This window comes from Phragmites australis, chromosome 22 (genome assembly GCF_958298935.1).
Source record: "Phragmites australis chromosome 22, lpPhrAust1.1, whole genome shotgun sequence".
In the NCBI taxonomy this organism is placed as follows: domain Eukaryota; kingdom Viridiplantae; phylum Streptophyta; class Magnoliopsida; order Poales; family Poaceae; genus Phragmites; species Phragmites australis.
The window spans coordinates 6,344,417-6,364,303 of NC_084942.1; the positions used below are offsets into that span (position 1 = coordinate 6,344,417).

Here is a 19,887-nt window from a genome sequence, read left to right on the forward strand (position 1 = left end):
CATGTTATATTCATAGAATATGTTGACATGCAAAATGAAGATGACCTTTTGTTTTTTAAATTATTTTCTGAATCTCGTGCATATGGAGCAAATTTGAATTCTCTTGCTGTGAAAGTAGATGTCACTGAGATGTATTCATCATCAATTATCTGGTGATTTCACATGAGAAATATAACACATGACAAACAGGAGCTACGGAGAGCGACAACATCACAAAACACTTCCAATACAATCCGTGAAGGTATTCTTGCCAGAGCCTTATAAATCTGGCGAGTACCAAGAAAGGAAAGCATGTGCCTCATGCGAATGTTGCTCTAGGAATGATGCGAAAAGCTGTTACGAAACGACGTGCTGCATTGAACTAAAATACAACGAGCCAGGGGAACCGATAGGCACTTGTTCACAAACACAGCTATCATTCAAATGCGACAGCAGTTGCATGTAATCAATGTTTTTTTATCATGACAAAGAAATGAGAATAAAGTGTGCCAGTTTTTTATTAAAAATAAAGTTATCATATTATGGTGTGATCAATGGCGGAGTCAGAAAATTTCGACAGTTTGGACAAACTTTACACTATCGGCCCAACTTCAATTTTGCCTGGCTGCTAAAGCTACAAAAGTCCAGTAGTTCATTCTCTATGGCTAGTGGCGGACCCGGCTAAAATCTTAGGTATGGCGGACCAGCTGCCTGTGTGCTGCGAACCATGGTATCACACCTAGAGTTAGTCACCTTCTCACTCGTCTCTCAGTTTGCTACTCAGGTCGGAGTCTCTGATCACATGCTGACGCAATGCCCCAAATGTATTCCCGATTTGCGAATTGAAGCAACCTATTGACGAATGAAAATCTCCTACACACATCACACTTCAATTTGAACTAATCCATTCAAATATCACAATACATTATATTTTAATGATACCTTCGCCTTCCGACCTGAATATAAAAACTATCCATTCAAAAGTAGAAGCATACCTTCGCCTTCCGACCTGAATATGAAAACTATCTAACATGCAATCGTTCCCAGTTCACCTTAATTTGCTTTGTAAAGAGAGCTCAGCTGGCCCACTGCTTCATACCCCATCGTTGTAACTCGTCGATGCCCTCAGAAAAGCTTCGCCGCTGCTACCGCCATCGTCTGTGCTGCTTCTCCAACCACGGCTAGGGGTCCGGGGAGCGCTCCAGGGCAGAGGGTGAGGAATCCTCAGCCGCCGTGGAGCCCGGGCAGCGGCCCAGGGTCGCCAGGCCCTGGCTCAGCCTCTAAGTGTGATAAAATAGAAAGCATTGTGTTGTCCTTGAGATGACACGCCATTGACTCCAAAAGTATTAAAAGCCAAAACCTGGCTAAGATTCTGAAACTCAGTAATAATGCACATGAGAAAACCAACATATTTAATTAGAAACATGCAAAGTCCCAAAAAAGTCCTAGTGACAATGTGAAGGCTGGCTGCTTGTATAGATTAGCACACCAGAACGAGGCAAAATGCAAACTACAAAAAAGAAAATTACTTCTGGTGTTCCACACTAATTATACATCCATATGCAATCTTCATGCACCCACAACAGCAATTATTGCAGCAATTTCCTTGCTACGTTTGCCCTACCATCTCAAGCTCAACATAATTACAGCGATTCAGGGGAATCTTCTCATCAGTGTGCAGCCATGTGCCTATGTTTGATCGCCCTCCAACCAATGTCATGCCTATAGAATCCTTCTGGCCAGTCAACGACGTCGAGTGCATCATACGCTTTGGCCCTTGCTTCCTCAATGTCCTTGCCCTTTGCAGTAACACCAAGCACGCGGCCCCCAGCCGCTACAAAGTTTCCGTCTCTATCAAAGGTGGTTCCTGCATGGAATATCTTAACTGCAGGAGAAACCTGCTCAGCTTCATCAAGATTTTTAATTACAGTTCCCTTCTTGTAAGCCCCAGGATAACCTTCACTTGCCATCACGACCACTGTTGCCAACTCAGGCGACCAGGTCAGCGAAATCTTGCCTAGCTCTCCCCGACAAGCAGCAAGCAGAACCTCTGCCAAGTCGGATTCTAGCCTCATCATCAGAACCTGAGCCAAAGAAGATGAATTAGTAGAGATGAGCTGAATGAAAAATTGAAGTTGTGAGCAGGGCAACTATAGAGCTTAAGAAGTTTACAAAAGAATTTTGGCCTTTCATCAGTTTGTTTTTAAGAAAACAGATATTAAGAAAGATTTGGTACTAGAATGAACATGTAATGACTATCTCCCAAAATTTCTACCATCAAAATTCAGAACTACTAGTGTTCTGCAAAATGCAACTTGACCATCACGTAACAATTTGGGTGTGTTCAAATATTGGCTTGACATTCAGAGACACACTACATGAGCCTTAGAATTAAACAGCCAAATGACTATAACAGTGCGGATTATCTGGCATAAAACTGCTAATGGCATAATGTCTGAAATAGGCAAATACAAATTGGGTCGCATATAAATCTTCTAGATATAGCTATGTTAAATCAAACTGGTAATAATAGAGAGGACCACAAACCTGGCATTCTGGATCTCCAAATCGTACGTTATATTCAATAAGCTTAGGAAGTCCAGACTTCTTCTCAATCATAAGCCCAGCATATAACACACCAACAAATTTACATCCTTCAGCCGCCATACCTTTAACAGTTGGGAGAATAATACTTTCCATTACTTTTTGCTTGAGCTCTTCTGTCACTATTGGTGCCGGCGAGTATGCACCCATACCACCCGTATTTGGACCAACATCACCATCACCAACTCTTTTATGGTCCTGGGCTGATTCAAGAGGCAAAGCAGTTTCTCCATCTACTAATGCGAAGAAAGAAGCTTCTTCCCCCTCTAAAAATTCTTCAATGATGACGCGTGATCCAGCAGAACCAAATGAGCCTTCAACCAGCATAGTGTCTATGGCTTCAAACGCCTCATCTAATGTCATAGCAACAACTACACCCTTCCCAGCAGCCAATCCATCTGCTTTAACAACAATGGGGGCTCCTTGATCCTTTACATATTGTTTAGCATCAGCAGGGTTTGTGAACGTTTGATACTGCACACATAGCAGAACACAGTTACTCAGTTTGAATTGTTAACATGCTTAACAAATGGAATAGCTAACAAGGCCCCTTGATCCTAAACAGATGAAATTTACTCTGTAAATAAACAGTGATTGAAAATTTTGAAACAGATCAAAATAGCTAAAAGGGCTCCTTGATCATTAACAGATGAAATTTACTAACAATAATTGAAAATTGTGAAATGAGAAAGAGGGGTATATGAGCACTCACAAGTAATAAACATAGTTTGGGACTTGGGATCACTATCTGATAACAAATAATATCTATTTCTAAAGACACAGGTACAATTCACATGCAGAAAATGCTACTGGGATCTCTAAACATACATTTGAATATTGCATCCACCAAGATCATCTATCAAGCAAGTTAACCTTAGTTCAAGCATAATCATATAGCTTCACAAAAGAGAAAGTACCTTTGCTGTAGGAATGTTGTACTTATCACACAGCTTCTTCATGAAGTCCTTAGATCCTTCTAATGCTGCAGCCTCTGATGAAGGACCAAAAGTAGGTATTCCAGCTTTAACAAGGTCATTTGCAAGACCAGCAACAAGAGGCGCTTCAGGTCCAACTACAACTAATCCGACACCCCAGTTACGACAGAATGAGATGACAGCATCGCTTTTAGTTATGTCCAGGTCTGGTATACATGTGGCATCTCCGGATTCAGCAATGCCAGAATTGCCGGGAGCACAGAAAACTGCATCACAAGATGGAGAGCGTTCCAAGGCATAACAAAGAGCATGCTCCCTTCCTCCTCCACCAATGACCAATACAGTTACTCTCTCTTCTGGAACAAAACAACTGATCAAATTTAACAAAGTTTTCTTGAATTTGTTTTGCTGATTAATTAAAAGGCAACCCTTGTTTTAATAGTTTGAAACTGCATTTATCTCAGAGTGCGTCAAAGTTTGAGGTTTTCATCTAAACCATCGTATATTTAATAACTGAAAGCTTCATGCATAAATAATATTTGGAACAGGTAACGATAATATCTTACCAGGAACCTTCAGGCTGCCAACAGTCGAAGAGAGTGTCGTGTTTAGGTCTCTGCTCTTCATAGCCCCAGCAATCAGGTTTGAACCATAGGCACGATTCTCCACTCTGATGGGAGAAGAAAGACCGTCCAATGCCCGGGAAATGGGAAAGGATACTGTGGAATTCGAGTAACCAGGCACGTAATTCTTCCTGAACGCCTTAGCTCCGAACTTGAGCGAAACTTTGATTCTTGGAGGAGCACATGCCATCATTCTTGCCTCTGAAGTCAAAACAGCAAGAGATAAGAACGGCATTATCGATTAGACTAGGCAGAAACACGAAGTCAGTAGTTGGATTATAAAAGAAGTTGGGCACAAATTCATACTGCTTCTAAGATCCAAGATGGTGTGAACAAGAAAACACAGTGAACCCAGCTAGCTCGTCCCTTTCTCAGTCGTGCGCATTGCACAACAGATACTTGCGTGAGAAATCAATGCCAGCTAGCCACGCTCGCATTCGCATGGAAGCCGCCCCCTCCGAAGCAACCCCCGCGCGCCCACCAAGTGTTCGACGAAACGCCTACACTCTCCTCCCGTCCGACCACACCACACAAGCGCGATGCGTGTCCCAAGAACTACCACAACACCCTCGCGAGATTGAAGACTAGAACGAGCACATGCGCGGCGCAAGAACTAAACTAAGGAGATGGGAAAGGAGGAGAGAAGAAAGCAAGAAACGGCTAGATCAATCGAAAGGTCGCAGCTTTCCGGCGAGAGATCGAGAAGGAATCAACCAGCTGCTGTGCTCGTCGTCAAATCGAATCGCCGTACCTGCAGAGTGTACCAGCTCGAGGGCGCCTGCGGATGCAAATCGAATGGAGATTGGAGAAGAAGAAAGCGAGATGCTTTCGTTTCCCTCCAGGTGGTGTGCTTGTGTTTGTTTCGCCGCGGTGGCTCGCTGCATTATGTACTGCACCCGAGGCGCCGCGCGCGTGTTACTTCTGCGTTACGGTCCCTTGGTTACAAGTTAAATGCAATTTCACCCCTTCTTTTTGGCTTTGTTTTTCTACGTTTCGTGTTGAAATTTTGATGTTGAGTGATTGCCAAACGGTCTCTAGAAATGTGCACGCTATTTGTAATATGTTAAAGATTTTTGTTTCTGAGAGGAGGATGTATAGAATACAGGGAAACCGTTCGCAGCCGTAACTCTATTCCTGTCCTCCGAAGTCTGATCGATAGTCACTAATCACCACACATTTTACTTATCTTCCCCGCCATTTTTAATTTGTCACATGTACATTATTACCCAAACCATTTCTCTCTTATCAACAAGTATCATTAGACCAATTGCCAATATAACGACTTCCCCTTATGTGACCACCTCCATATCTGACGTGGATATCTGAACTAGTCATGTAAACCAAGATATTTTACCCCTAGTCTAAGAACCGATTACACGAAGCTGTGCCAAAAAGATACAACAAGAGGTGAACTCACTTTTTACTGAGTTAAACTTTAATAATTATGAGAATTTTATACTACCTAAATGGTGTATATTTGTTTTGCTAAGGTTTACACCTGAAGAGAAGGACATTGCTCTGGATACAACTGTCTACGAGCAGCGCCACGTAATCCTCGATCAGCTCCGAGCAGTACCGCATACTCCTCGACCAGTTCCGAGTAGCGTCGCGTGCTCTTCGACCAGCTCTGAGCAGCGCCGCGTGATCCTCATCCAGTTTCGAGCAATGCAGCGAGATACTCGACCACGAAGAAGAAATAGCGATCACAAAGAGGAAGTGGTCGATCTCGTCGATCACCTCGTCAACGACAAAAGAGGGGGCCTCAACCGCCTCCACAACCTTCAACACTCTCAGTCTTGTGACAATTGTTTCAACTTTCACGAGTCATGCGACCAAGCCTGTCATGATTCGACATTCATAATACACATAATTGGAAAGATAATCAAATCTACTTTCACACCCAACAAACGGTTCATCATTTCAACTTCCCAATAAGAAGTAATGGCTAATTTACTAAAAACTGTCAGAAGCTGAACATACCACACAAGACTCTTCGACTTTAGACTTTTCAGCTAGCTTATCTTCAAGGAAACTCCACCAACCTTTCACACCTAGCTAGGAGGGTTGTTGCTAATATAAATACCCCATTTATCACTATTGTAGGTAGACTTTTGATAATCGAAATACAAACCCCTTTATTTAGCTGTGTGCTAACAAATTCAGACAGTGATCTCTACCTCTTTGCTCTTTTTGTTTCCTCACGGGATTACAAAAGCGGTCGAGTCATCGGCTCCCAATTGGTGCTCCTGGTCCGTTGATTCTATGTTGTGTTGGTTGGTTCTTTGAGAGTGTGGTTGGGCGAATCCTCGATTCAGGTTACCGATTAAAGACGGTGGTTGGCTTCGAATTTTATTTTCTAGGTTACACTGTTATCCGACTGCTTGCAGCTAGTTATCTTATTTGTGATCCTGCGTTATGAAGATCAGGACACCATCCATATCAATATTTCCATTAGCACATTTGCTGATGGCAACTCACTTGCTATCTTACCACTTCGTAACTTACTTCGCACTGCCACCCTTGCCTCAACCTAATCGGCAAACTAATCTACCTTACCCGGCAAACTGTGGGTAGCTAAGGTCAAGGGAAGGGGTAATTGTAACTCTAATCCTCACCTTCACTTGCGGTCCGCTACCGCTATCATCGTTGGAGGTGGAGACCAGTGCGACGCGCATACTCGTTACTAGTTCCCAACAGAGAGCCCATGAATTCCACTTTAAACAAGAAGGTGCTTTGCTGTGAAGCACGATTTCTTGTATTTCACGGATAATTTTGTCCCATACATTTTGTATCCGGCGAACTCCGATGATGGAGCAAAGCATGTCACATATCTATAGGCAACTCATTATCGAGAAAAGCTGAGGATGAATTTAGAAATTTGCCTGTTGAACCAGGGGCGGCCGGAATATTGTGGACGGCCCGCTGGATGGGAGCAACACCGGCGGCGGTCCGCTGATTCTCATCTCACCCGCGGTCCAACCAAACTTTACTAGGGCCGTACTATCTCGGTTTTGCTTTCTTTTTTCTTAAGCTGCTGCTGCTGCTCTCGGTTTTGAGCTCTGAGCCTTACTTAATCAATCGTTATGGTGCTATCAAAGCCTCGGGACTTTTTATTTAAGACGATGATATTGTCTGGTTTGGCAACTTGTCATTTTTTTGGATCTGAGATGGGATTTATAAACTAACAAACGGGTACGTTCAGCGCAAATAATATGTGTGATTACAGAAGGAGGATGTCGAGCCAAACAGCAGATGATATCTCCTGGTACACGCATTTCGCTAGTAATGTAACTTAGCTTTCTCAGCATCAGTATAGCGGAATATGACCAGGTTAGATGCAAAAACCACCTCTCCGGTTCTCTCTCGCAACAATGCCCAGACCAACAAGATTTGTTTCCTTAAAAAAGCTACATCATATCGTAAATTAGATAGTACATGGCATTCTGCATACGCACATGCGCCATTATTCATTGACCTAAATATAGCTTTTCCTTTAATATCTGCTTGCAAGCTATTTTGCCAAATAGTGAACAGTGATGATAAATAGTTTCTCAGAAAGTGTACGGATTGAATGATGGAATATTTCAATCTATCATACGTAAGTTGATTCCTGATAAACCAAGTACGTCAAAATAACAGGATTACCATAATCTTTTGATCTCATAAACACTCGGCTAGTAACAACAAAAAACCATTTTAGTCCTGTGTTAGAGTAACGTGATTCCGCTGTTAACTCCCAAAATTCTCGCATCGCGTTCCTCAAATATGTTGCATAAGAACAAGTAGGGAGAGTATGAAACTCTGATTCGTTCTCCATATCATAAATAATACATATCCCGATAGATTCCAAATTTCGGCGCAATCATGCCTGTGTTCTAGCTTACCATTTGATGCCCATCCAAATATGTGGGCACTAGTGGGGATTTCTTCAGCGCCATCTAGACGAACATCTTCAACGACATGGAAGTAGCAATGTAAGTAGTTGGTACTGCCCATCCTTACGAGTGACATGCCCATCTTCAGCGACATGTTTTAGGATTTGTTGGAATACGGCTTTTATTAGGATTTCAGCATGTTTACTATCTATTAGGATTAAGTCTTTCCATTGTCACTGTTAGAATGCATTGCTGTTTCATCTTTCATTTTAGCTATATGCTTCTGCCACCCCACTACATTCTGGCTGCCGTGTTGCTGCTATCACAACTTTTTTTTTTCTGTCAGCTGTATCCTGATTACATTTACCTAAAAGGCCCTCTTGCTACTTATGATTTTCAATTTCATCAATTACAGACATATTTAAGACTAATGGTACAGTTTTACCCTCGTGTTCGTACTAATTTCAATGAGGCTTGCTTATTGAATTTTGTGGTTTAGGTACAGCACATAATGAGTTTGTAGAGGCTGTTTCTGCCGATAGATTTCCTTCCAATGGCAGCCGTGCTTCAGAGGTCACAACTAACCCTCATGCTGCTGCAATTTATCCTGGTCTTGTCCAACAAGATGATGATAACAAGGAGTCAGATCCACTGATGAAAGTTGAGGCGCTTCAAATCAAGTTTCTGCGGCTAGTATTCAGGACTGGAGTGCCTCCCAGTAGTTGTTGTTGCACAGGTACTGTACAGATTGCAGCTTGCAAACTTGATTAAAACTGGTGAATCAGATGCAAAGAGAACCAACCTCGCTATCAACAAGGCCAGGGTTATAGCAGCACAGCAGAGATGGCTAAATAGGCCACTCGGGCCGGCCCGGCACGGGCCTAGTCCGGTTACTGTAACGGGCCGTGTTGTATCTATTGGATTGGTCTCGTTTCGAAAATGGTGCAGAAACTTCCGGAGATGAGAACTCAATCTTTCAAGCCGTTTTAGGCATCGAAAAATTCGCCGAACCCGATAAAGTAGGGGAGAAACAGATGTAACTTTTTTTAGATGTCCGTAAAGTCAAAAAAAAATATCAAAATCGGAGTCCGTATGCAAAAGTTATAACTATTTAACCGAAGGCACTCCTGAGTCAACTGAAACCGATAAGACCCCAAACCGTCTGGAATGGTCAGGAAATTTTGAAAAGAATTTTTTTTTTACACCCCATGTATACTAAGATGGAAACCGGAATTGGATCCGCTAATATTGGTGGAGCAATGTGAGAGGCGAATACTAACTCACGAGAGGTACTACAGTTCTCTAATGTCGCATAGCACTATTTTCTATTCATTAAAGTACTGTATCAATTCTGTTGTTTACATACCTACTGTAGTGACAAATCTTATCCGTCCATTTACGATGGAACTGCTCCAAAATGTCCAACCATACTCTAACATTAAAAAGCCCAACGTCGGGGGATCTCGTTCTATACTAGGATGGCATTGGAGGAATATGGAAACATCACGAATGGTGGCATTTTTTTTTCCGACCGATGTAAATGTCCAACCATATTTTCGATTTGAACTTAAAAAAATTGACTTTGGACTTGGGGTCATCCACTTTGAACTCAAATAAATCCAAACTTCCAAAGCGATTTCACTAGCTTCCAAACTTCCATAGAATATTGTTACAACACAAGGTAGTCGAGTCTATAATATTAGCTATGATTATAGCGTCGTCCATCTTAATTGGATGAGTCTATATTATAGTAGTGAGTTACTCGTCTACTACTATAAGATCTACACCATATGGTGATTATCTTTAATGTGTGTCCCAATATTTTGCATGTATAGAGTCTATGTATTTTGCAATGATTATATGTCACCTACTTGTTAGAAGTGAAGTCTAATACATTAGCAGCGAATATTTCACATATTATGAAGTTCTACACCAATGATTATTCAATACTCATATTGACTTTTAATTTTGCATTCTTACAACATTTTCATGATATTTAATTTGTTCTCATAGTAAATTAATTAAATTCATGGTATTTAATGTAGGACATGACTCATATAACCAATAAAGATTTTCAAGAACTCGCTTTACATGGTAGCAACTATCTAACTTAGGCTATGTATGTCAATAAATTTATGACATCCCGAGGTCTTATTTCAACAATAAATGAATCTCTATCTGATGCCCCTAAGGTACCAACAACTACCAAATATTGAGCCTTATATTTTTTAAAGCATCACCTCCATGTGGGTCTCAAGAATGAGTTTCTAATGGAAGAAGATCCACGTATTCTTTAGGTATCCCTCAAAGAGCGCAGCAAAAAGCTGTTATTTTGCCCGAGCATTTTGTGAATGGTCACTCATTCATTTTCAGGACCTTAAGTCCATAGCAAATTATAACTCAGTTGTCATAAGATCTGCTCCAAATTGCGCTTTTGTGATCAACCGTCTCGGACGCAGATATAATCGTGAAGACTTTGTCTACTTTCCTACCGGCAAATAGGGTATTGCAACATCGATATCATACTCAAAAGTACACCAAGTATTCTTAATTGATTTATATATTACTCTATACAGAAAAAATATGATGAACTTCTAATGAAGAATCATCACCCAACAAGTGCAACACCATTACCTGAAGTGTATTCCAATATTCGGAATACAAACAAATTTGGTGGCCACAGGAACAACCAAAAGAAGTTCAAAGGAAAGTGGAAACGTGATGAGAATAAGCAGAAGTTACATGGATTGAACAAGGGTAAAGGCAAGTTCAAGAAACAAAACCACAATGATAATTCCCAAGTTTGTCAAATGTGGGGTTGTATGAATCATCATACCAACAAATGCTGAACCCCTAAATATTTGGTTGATTTATACATAAAATTTGTTGAAAAAAGAAAATAAGTTCAAAGGGACAAGTTTGAAGCTCACTTCAACATATAACCTGACATCAATATGGAAGCAAGTTGTTCTCAAGATCTTCCTCAAGAACATAACGAGAACATGATCCAGCAGAAACAAGACAACTTCCTAGATGAAGATGGCATGCTTGTAGAATATAATTCCCAAGATATGTATGGAGACATGAATTAGTTTCTCCACAAATCCCCATAGAATGTTATTTAACACTTTATGTACTACTACATGTTGTAATTTTTATTTGCCAGTATGTAAAATATTGTATCACACATTGATACGCAATAATATTAATATGTATTCTATATATGAGTTAACTTTTATTTTCTCTATATAGATTTTTATGGAAAACAATTAGATGAAGGAGGAAATATATTTAGTGAAAAGTTGTATCACTAATACAAAATCAAGAGAGACTAAATATTTCCATACCCTTAAAAAAGTCAATGAAATATTATGACTATCATAGGCAGGGGTGAAACTACTGTGTGCCATCCTAGTGCACTGGTACCAGAGAAATATTTGTGCACCACCTATCAGCGACTTAGTTTTACCACTTGTACACCATGCAACCCGAAATTTGTGCACCACCATCTGCCCGAGTAGCTTGCAGCCTAGACCCAGATGGACAACCACAAGCTCCCCGCGTGGCAATGCACGCATCCACCGACAGCCCAGCTTATCTCCAGTCCAAATTGCCCACATAAGTGGCATCCCAAAATTTGTGCACAACGCCAGCCTCTAGCAGGCCACGACCCATCCGGCAGTTCCCACCTGGGTTTGAAGCTTGGAACACATCCTAGCTTGCTTAGAAGACATAACTGCAATGCGCGAAGACTCAAAACAAGACATCACTCGCCCATAATTGCATAAGCGTAGGGATATGAACGGCCCGTGCTCACAGCTCTCCATCGGCGCCACCCGGCCATCGCTGGTCACCGCAGCACACGCGCCTTCTCGATGGCCATGGCCTCAACTAGGACAACATCACAATGAGGCAGCGCTTCATCTGGAAAGTCCATGCAAGGTTGCTAGGCTGCAATGTTTGATTTGTTCTTGCCTCTTGGTAAAGATCCTTTCTTTCTTTTTTGTTCTGATCCATAGCCTTTTTTAATTGACCGAAAAATAATGAGGATGTTGGATTCCTAGTTAATGTTGTAATACGTGTCTCATTGTTTGTATGACAATATAGGTATGGTAGTAATCACAACAGCCACCATCCTACTTGATTATGCAAAATGCCCATTAATTTTGCAGTTTGCAGTGAAATGTAAAATGCTAATTATGTCGCAATTTTCTATGACATACTAACTAGGACTATCTTGTCATCCTATTGTCTTGCTGATAAACTATTTTGTGATGTTACAAGTCCATGATTTATCTGCTTTATTTACATTTGAATAATGTATGAGAAACTACTATTCTATAATGGAACTTGTACAATTATATTTTCTTTGTTGTTGACATTTGCTTATGTCTGCCTTTGATTTTGGTTCAATCTTTCCTAGTAGTTGGTATTTCTGGAGACTAGAGCATGACCATCGTGTTTTTATTCAAATTCTTGGAGTCTGGAGACTAGAGAACCACATTCTCTTTATAGACTAGAGCATCATGTTTTCCAGAGTGGAATTGAACTGAATCACTGAGATAAAACATGTAAAGTAAGCTTTTCTTCTTATGGATGCTTGATCTATTTTCCTTCTATTGATTCTTGAACATTAACATGTGATACAATATGTAGTTGAGATTTTTAATAATGTGTGATGACAGGTAAACTTATGGAAAGATGGTTGAAAAGAAAAGCATCAGATGGTGCTAATAATGCTGGGAATTCTCGTCAAAAAGATACCAATGCTATTTATTCAACTCCACAAGATATCAATTGGGAAGAGAAGATCCAATTTGATCCAATCAAAAGGAAAGACATAATTACTTACCATCCTAATCTTAGAGAAGTGGTAAGAAGAAGGTACTTAGAAAATAGGTCTTGTCAACCTCACACTCTTAGTTTTCTGTGGACTTGGATTGGGGAAAGAAATAGAAGGTTTAATCCTAAATGGTTTGATGAGTTTAGAAGTTGGCTTGAATACAGCAAATCCACGGATAGAGCCTACTATTTTACTTGTTTCTTGATAAGAGATTGCACTAAGAAGGAGGCCAGATATAAATCTTTTGTTGTAGATGGTTGAAATAGTTGGCATAATAAAGATAGACTAAAAGATCATGTTAGTGGTGTTGGCAGCTGTCGATGTAAAGTATAAGGAGTCCCCTATCAGGATAGCCCACACCGGTCAATGCTGGCTTGCAATAGATATTTTCGGAACCATGGTCCCTCCGCGCGACCAGCCAGAGCTCGCGTGACCAGGCTCCTTACTACAGAAGGAAATCTCGCGACTAGCCTTTGCTAGTCGCGGAACAGGCACTCACCAAACTAGACTATTCTCATTTAATGCGGTCTACTCAAGTGATTTTTCCTTCCCTAGGCACTCCCCCTCGGTGGGCAAGGTTGTGGCCGGCGCAAGGGTGCTGTGCCCCGCCCCGTAGCAATAAATGCTACTAGATGTCCTTGCGGGCACTTCAGGCGGGTTTTGTGGGAGCGCATACGGAGTACAAAGGTGGGACAGGGCAGGCCGGACAACCAGTGTGAGGTAAGCGCAGAGGCTTCCACCGGATGGGACGGGCCCTGCCCTATGTCTCCAGAGCAAGGAGTGTGCATGAGCCCTCCATAATGATGACCTAGGTGTGAAAGGCTTAGAGAGGCTTGGGTCTCTTGTATGGGCACGCATGTAAGTCCTCCTTCTCTGTAGTATATAACGAGAGGAGGATCTGATTTTAAAGGGGTGGAGGACTCCAGGGGGGACGGATTTGTAACCAGTTCATAAACACTCATAACCAAATACACAGGACGTAGAGCTGTTATCCTTTGGGAGGCCTAAATCTAGATAACCCCTATGGTCTTGAGTTCATCATACATGCACAAACATACGCACACCGCAAGCATTGTTCACGTACCCATCGACCGGTATACTCCAGAATCATTGTCAGGGAATAACCTGATAGTTGGCACGTCAGGTAGGGGGAGTGTGTTTCTGCATTTCGGTGAGTGTTGGAAATTTGGTTGGGCTACCCATGGTCAGTTGCATGGCAACTGCTAAGTCTCGTTTCAAGGACCCCGGTCACTTTAAGGTATTCTTCATGGCATACAACCTAGATGAGTCTGGTGCGCCCCAGAGTTAAGACATTGGATCAATATTCGAAGGTTTCGAGATTCAACAATGACCATGCAACAGAGAGCAGCAGAGGCCCTGATGTCCCAGGTACTTACATGAGCTCTAGGTCATTTTCCCTAGGGGAACCACCCCTGGTAATTACAGCATTACCCGAAAGAGCACCCACTGCATCAAGACAGCCAATCCACCAACCTGTGCGATCCTCTTCACCAAAGTGACCTTCCCAGCGTGAACCAGAGCCATCGGCCACACGAGATCCCCAAACAGGTAAGAGGGTACCCTAAAACTAATCAGGTGTGTGGCCTTTTGGGTAGGGCCATGTCGAGGACAGGAAAAAGGGTGTTCCACTCTTCAAGTTTCTAATAGAAAGAACAACCACTTCCGACAGATACCAGGAATAGGGGCAGCCTTCCAAGATCTCAATAGGTGACCCTTTTTCTCCTCCACTCCTCGACCAGACGATGAGTCATTGCCCTATTTTGCAGCTACCCCCATAGGTCGTAGGAGCGGTACTGGTCGTCGAGCGGTGAGAGTTTCTACGACCAGAAATGAACAGGCATAGGACCACACATGTCAATAGGTTGTTCATGTTGAATGGACTGGGGACTAGAGTGATCTCAACTTCACATGCCAGTGACACCTTCAGTACACATTTCAATTAAATTTTTAGGACATCAAACAATATTGCGGAATATGAGGGTCTCTTATCTATAATACGAGCAGCATCAGCACGAGGGGTAAAATACCCACTAGTGATGAGGGACTCGCTACTGGCCGTAAACCGAGTGTGAAAGGACAATGATGTCGCCTAGAGGGGGGGTGAATAGGCGTTTTTACAAAAATTCGTCTCCTTTTACCGTTTGCCTAAACTTGCAGCGGAATATAAACTAACGGATTTTTCACAAGCGAAAAACCTAAATATGCTAGGCTTAACTAGTGCACAATCACCCTAAATAAGTGTGAAAATTACAATCCTAAGGTGACTAAAATTATTCAATTCTAGCAAGAGATATGCAATAAAACTTAAATTAAAAAAGGCTGAAAATACTGTTCATATGCCTGGAATTACTGTTCATCCGGAGTATCCGGTGTAGTCCGGATACTCCGGTGTGTACAGGTCCGGAAACTCCGGTAAAGTCCGGATTCTCCGGGTTCTGTACAGAACTGAGCCCGAAACTAAATATAAATGATGAGTAGAGAGTTCTAGCTCAAACCAGGTGATGTCGTGTGTTCCCGGAGATGATTCCAAGTAGATTCACGAAGAACCTACACTCAAATACACACAAACAAGTATATCGAGCAATATGCACAAAGATTTGAGCAAGAACTTAAAAGTAAGGAAACAAGAGAGGAGACGCAAAAATTTGTTTCCCAAAGTTTGGATTCACCACCGTGAATCCTACGTCTCCGTTGAGGAAGCTCCAACGAGCCGGGTCTCTTTCAACCGCTTTCCTCTCCAAGCTCGATCACACTTGAGCTCGGTTTCCACTAACCTGATCTCTTTCCTTCCGGAGGCGAGATCGACCTTCACAAACTTTCCGCGGCTCACCACAAGCACGGGAGCTCACCGGCGACACCTAGCCGGCTAGGAGGATTCACCTCCAAGAGTAACAAACGCTTCGAGAACTTCTTGTCAAGAACTCAAGTGCTCAAGATTGGATTTTAGCTCACTTGCACTCAATCTTCCAATCTCTCAACCCAACTCACTTTTCTTCTCAAATCACACACTAAAATGGAGTGGGAGAGGTTCTTTTGGCTCTAGAAATGTGTTCTTTTCGTGCCCTTCCAGCAGCCCCAAAGGATGGGGTGAGTGGGGTATAAATAGCCCACTCCAAACAACTAGCCGTTACTGTTTTTGACAGAACTGACCGGAGTATCCGGTGAACACCGGAGTATCCGGCCCTAAATCCAAATACGGCGTCAGAACGGTCACAGAATGTGTCAGAACTAGCCGTTATGCTCTTTTCTAGACTTTTACCGGAGTATCCGGCCTACACCGGAGTCTCCGGTCGGCACTTAACCCAGAAAACAGTCCCGGAGACTTCCCGGAGTCTCCGGCCACTTCAGGTACCGGAGTATCCGGACTTCACCGGAGTCTCCGGCCTTTCCAGGTACCGGAGTATCCGGCCTACACCGGAGTCTCCGGCCACAGCACAGCTGACCTCCGAAAAACGGCGATAACTTTTGATCCCGGAGTCCGATTTCGACGATTTTGGACTCTATGGAAAGCTTATTCAGGGGGCTACATATCCCAACTGAATTTATGACCTAAAACATATAGGATCAAACTAGGAACACTCCAAAACCTATTTTGGACACTTCCGCACTTTCCGCTCCGGACTCTTAACAACAAACTCTCACTTTGGGTTTGGTTGGGAACTCTTGAGCACTGAGACACGACAATTAGCTCACGTTGCATCCCTCTTAATAGTGCAGCATACCTATACTCAAATTCAAATATAAAACACATTTGAACCACTTTGAGTATTTGAAAACTTTCAAGTACCACTTCTTTTTCTTTCAAACCTTGAGGGTTGCCAACTTCTATATATTCTTCACTCCATCTCTTCTTGATTCTTCATATGATTGATGTGAATCATCCATAGCTTCCCATGGCCTCGCACGGTCCATCGGCGCAAAGCCTTCACTCGCTCTTCACCACCGCCTTGGTCCTTCGGCGCCAAGCCATTTGCTTGCCCTTCACCACGGATGATTCATCGCAGCCGAGTCTTGCTTGCCCTTCACCGTCTTGCCATAGAAAACCACTTTGTATTCGACATCTTCAAGGAATTCACTTTTTCATATATGGAGTCAACTCTTGTTCTTCACTCTTGGCATATATGATTTCAATTCAACTTATGCCTTCTTATGAATCCTAACCCCAACTCACTCTCATGCACAAAGCACATGGGTTAGTCCATAAAACCTAAATGACAACATTTATACCTTAAGTTACTTGATCTCCACAAGTAACTTATTAGCCTTCATGCATATTGTCAATCTTCATATAGAACCTAATCCCACTCATTCTTAAATACATAGCACACGGGTTAGTCCATAAAACTCTATTGACAAGTCATACCTTTAGTTACTTGATCTCTATAAGTAACTTAGCCTTCAAGCTTATTGCTAATCTTATTGAGCTTCTTAATCTTCTTATGAGCATTATCAAGAGCTCATTTATCTAGATGCATATTTCTCCTCCATACATCACATCCGAGCATCACATAGAGCTCATTCATCTTGATGTACTTTCATTCTTCCCATTCACCTAGAGTTCATGCATGTCTCTTCACCTAGGCTTCACCTATTGAACAACCTACTAACAATCTCAACAACATTATTAGTCCATATGTATTGTCATTAATTACCAAAACCACACATAGGGGCTAGATGCACTTTCAGAGTGCAAGGGGTTTCCTGTGCTCAGACCAGACAATGGTGACATACCTCTCTGAAGTGAGAAAGGTAGGGCGACGCTTCATCGATTTTGAAGTCAAGCAGGTCCCTCGCAAGGACAACTTTCTAGCCGATGAGCTGGACCGTCTAGCCTCTTCTTGCGCACCTATCTTGGTCAGAGTCTTTGAAAAAGATTCACATGACCACCCACCGCGGTCTCGGGCTAACATGGAAGGGATGCTTCGCATGGAAACAGAGCACCAGAGGCAACACCTTTGGAGGCAACACCTCCTTCGATGTTATGGTCCTCGGGTGGTCATCATGTGATCGTCCTGCTCGATTCGAGTATGACCTGGATAGATCAGATCTTGGACTACCTTCAGAATCAAGCAGCCCCTAATAATGATGTGCTAGCAGAAAGGGTCACGTGGCAGGATCACAAATACTTCTGGGTAGAGGGACGCCTCTACGGCCAAAGGAGCAACAACCTTTTACTGAAATACATCATTCAGGAAGGAGGGCACAACGTTCCCCGACATCCTCGGAGGCATATGTGGCAGCCACGCTTCATACTGCACTTTGGTCGGGAAAGGATTCCGGTAAGGATTCTATTGGCCTACATCCCTCCAGGATGCTTGCAAGCTGATGAAACGGTACGTGTCATGTCAGAACCATGGTCGACATACTAAACTACAAGCCCAAGCATAAAAAACCATACCACTCTTGTCCTTTCACTGTTTGGGGGCTCGTTATCACGGGACCAATCCCAAAAAGCCTCGGGCAGTTTTAAATTCCTATTCGTGGCAGTCGGAAAATTCGCCTCTACAGCAGCGATTAAGTTCACATGAGCGGTGGTAGTGCGATTTGGCCATCCAAACCGCATAATTACAAACAAAATAGAATCATCGGAGAACGCACGTCGATCGCCTCAAATGACCAACTACTTGCGCGATGACCAAGAGGCGCGGTGAGAAGACAATACAAACCTGGGCGAAGAGTCCCGTGAACATGCTCAAAATTCAGGCAGCCCGATACCAATAGAGCCTTAGGCGCTACCGTGACCACAGGGTGAGGGAGCAGACACTGGTCGTAGATGACCTTGACCTCAGATGAGTCTAGGAATAGGGCAGGTCGTAACAAGCTCTTCCCCAAGGGAGAGGGGTCCTACAAAGTGGTCTGCATTTCCTGACCTGACACGGTCGACTTAGCCATAGAGGCCGGCCACAAATTACACAAACTCGCGGAACATGAGTTCTATGTATAAGGCTCCTCGAAGACGAGCCTGTTTTTCTATTTTGCAGGATCTTCTGGATGAGCGTGGAACATGGCTTGTAAGTTTTTTCAAATTCAAAAACTAGACTCTGTTTTGTAGGACAACCCGGGTATGAACGATCTCACCAAATTATAAGTTTTTTCGATTCATAGTCTTGACCACTTGATCGGCAATTTTTCGATTGACCAGACGGTCAGGGGCTAGAGCTTTTAGGATCTGTAGTTTGTTTTTGTGCAGCGTACAGGTTTTGTTCTACCCGATCGATCATATTGTTGGGGTGGGAGTCAAAATTGCTGCTCACACAGTGTTGAACATATAGGCGTCTGAGGGATGATGACCACGAGGCCACGAGGCCACAAGTCCTAGATCGGATCGAGCGCTGGTCGCCCCCGAAGGACTTGTTGTGCTAAGGGCCATCCTAAGCGCTAGGAACCTTGCTAGCGAGCACCCCGAACCTACTCGCCACTTGAACACAGGAGGAATTTGCATAAAGACAGGTCCTTTCATTACAAAGTGACCGCCCGAGCAGTGCCTGGGGGCTGGTTCTAATATTATGTTCAGTATATGCGAGACCCAAAAATATATGGCAGAGGATCTAACTAGAAAGACCAAAGAAGGGAGCGAAAATCGGGCATATATGAGTTTGCGAGATCATGGAGCTCCTCGGTGGTCTTCGTGGTGCCGGCAAAGCCTTCAAAGACTGTCGGGATAAGGTTTGTATCCGGAAGGTACTCATGGACGTAGGCTAGGGCAAGATAGGTGCTAGTGGCTCCGACATCTAGCATGTTGTCACCCACCATCACGTGAAGCTTGTCCTCAAGACCATGTGCCTCCTCGGAGGCCGCTAAAAACCAGTCGACGTGACCAATCATGGTGTCTCCAGGCGTTGGGCAAACCTGAACATCGGCGGACCGTAGCAGCGAATCGAAGGGTGTAAAAGTTGGGCTGAGGTGATCATAGAAATATTCTCACTGCTGGTCCTTGTCTCTGGCCATCTACTCTAGGTCTCTCCGCACCGCGAGCAGCTCCTCCCAATAAGCTGGTCAACAAAACA

At 43.0% G+C, this 19,887-nt stretch overlaps 1 protein-coding gene across 2 annotated transcripts; it reads right to left on the bottom strand.

The window, feature by feature from the left end:
- Positions 1-1,365: 1,365 nt before the first annotated feature.
- Positions 1,366-5,045, bottom strand: LOC133905439 (phosphoribosylamine--glycine ligase-like). 2 transcript variants are annotated; one of them, XM_062347215.1, is made up of 5 exons: positions 4,893-5,045; positions 4,085-4,342; positions 3,501-3,871; positions 2,527-3,057; positions 1,366-2,063 (listed from the first exon to the last, which is right to left on the bottom strand). In XM_062347215.1, exons 1-5 carry the CDS (start codon positions 5,023-5,025, stop codon positions 1,650-1,652), a joined length of 1,707 nt encoding a protein of 568 aa, XP_062203199.1. In that variant the 5' UTR covers positions 5,026-5,045; the 3' UTR covers positions 1,366-1,649. The 2 variants fall into 2 exon arrangements, with proteins under 2 accessions (XP_062203199.1, XP_062203198.1); XM_062347214.1 differs by having other exon boundaries at positions 3,501-3,874; positions 4,893-5,044.
- Between the last annotated feature and the right edge of the window lie 14,842 nt (positions 5,046-19,887).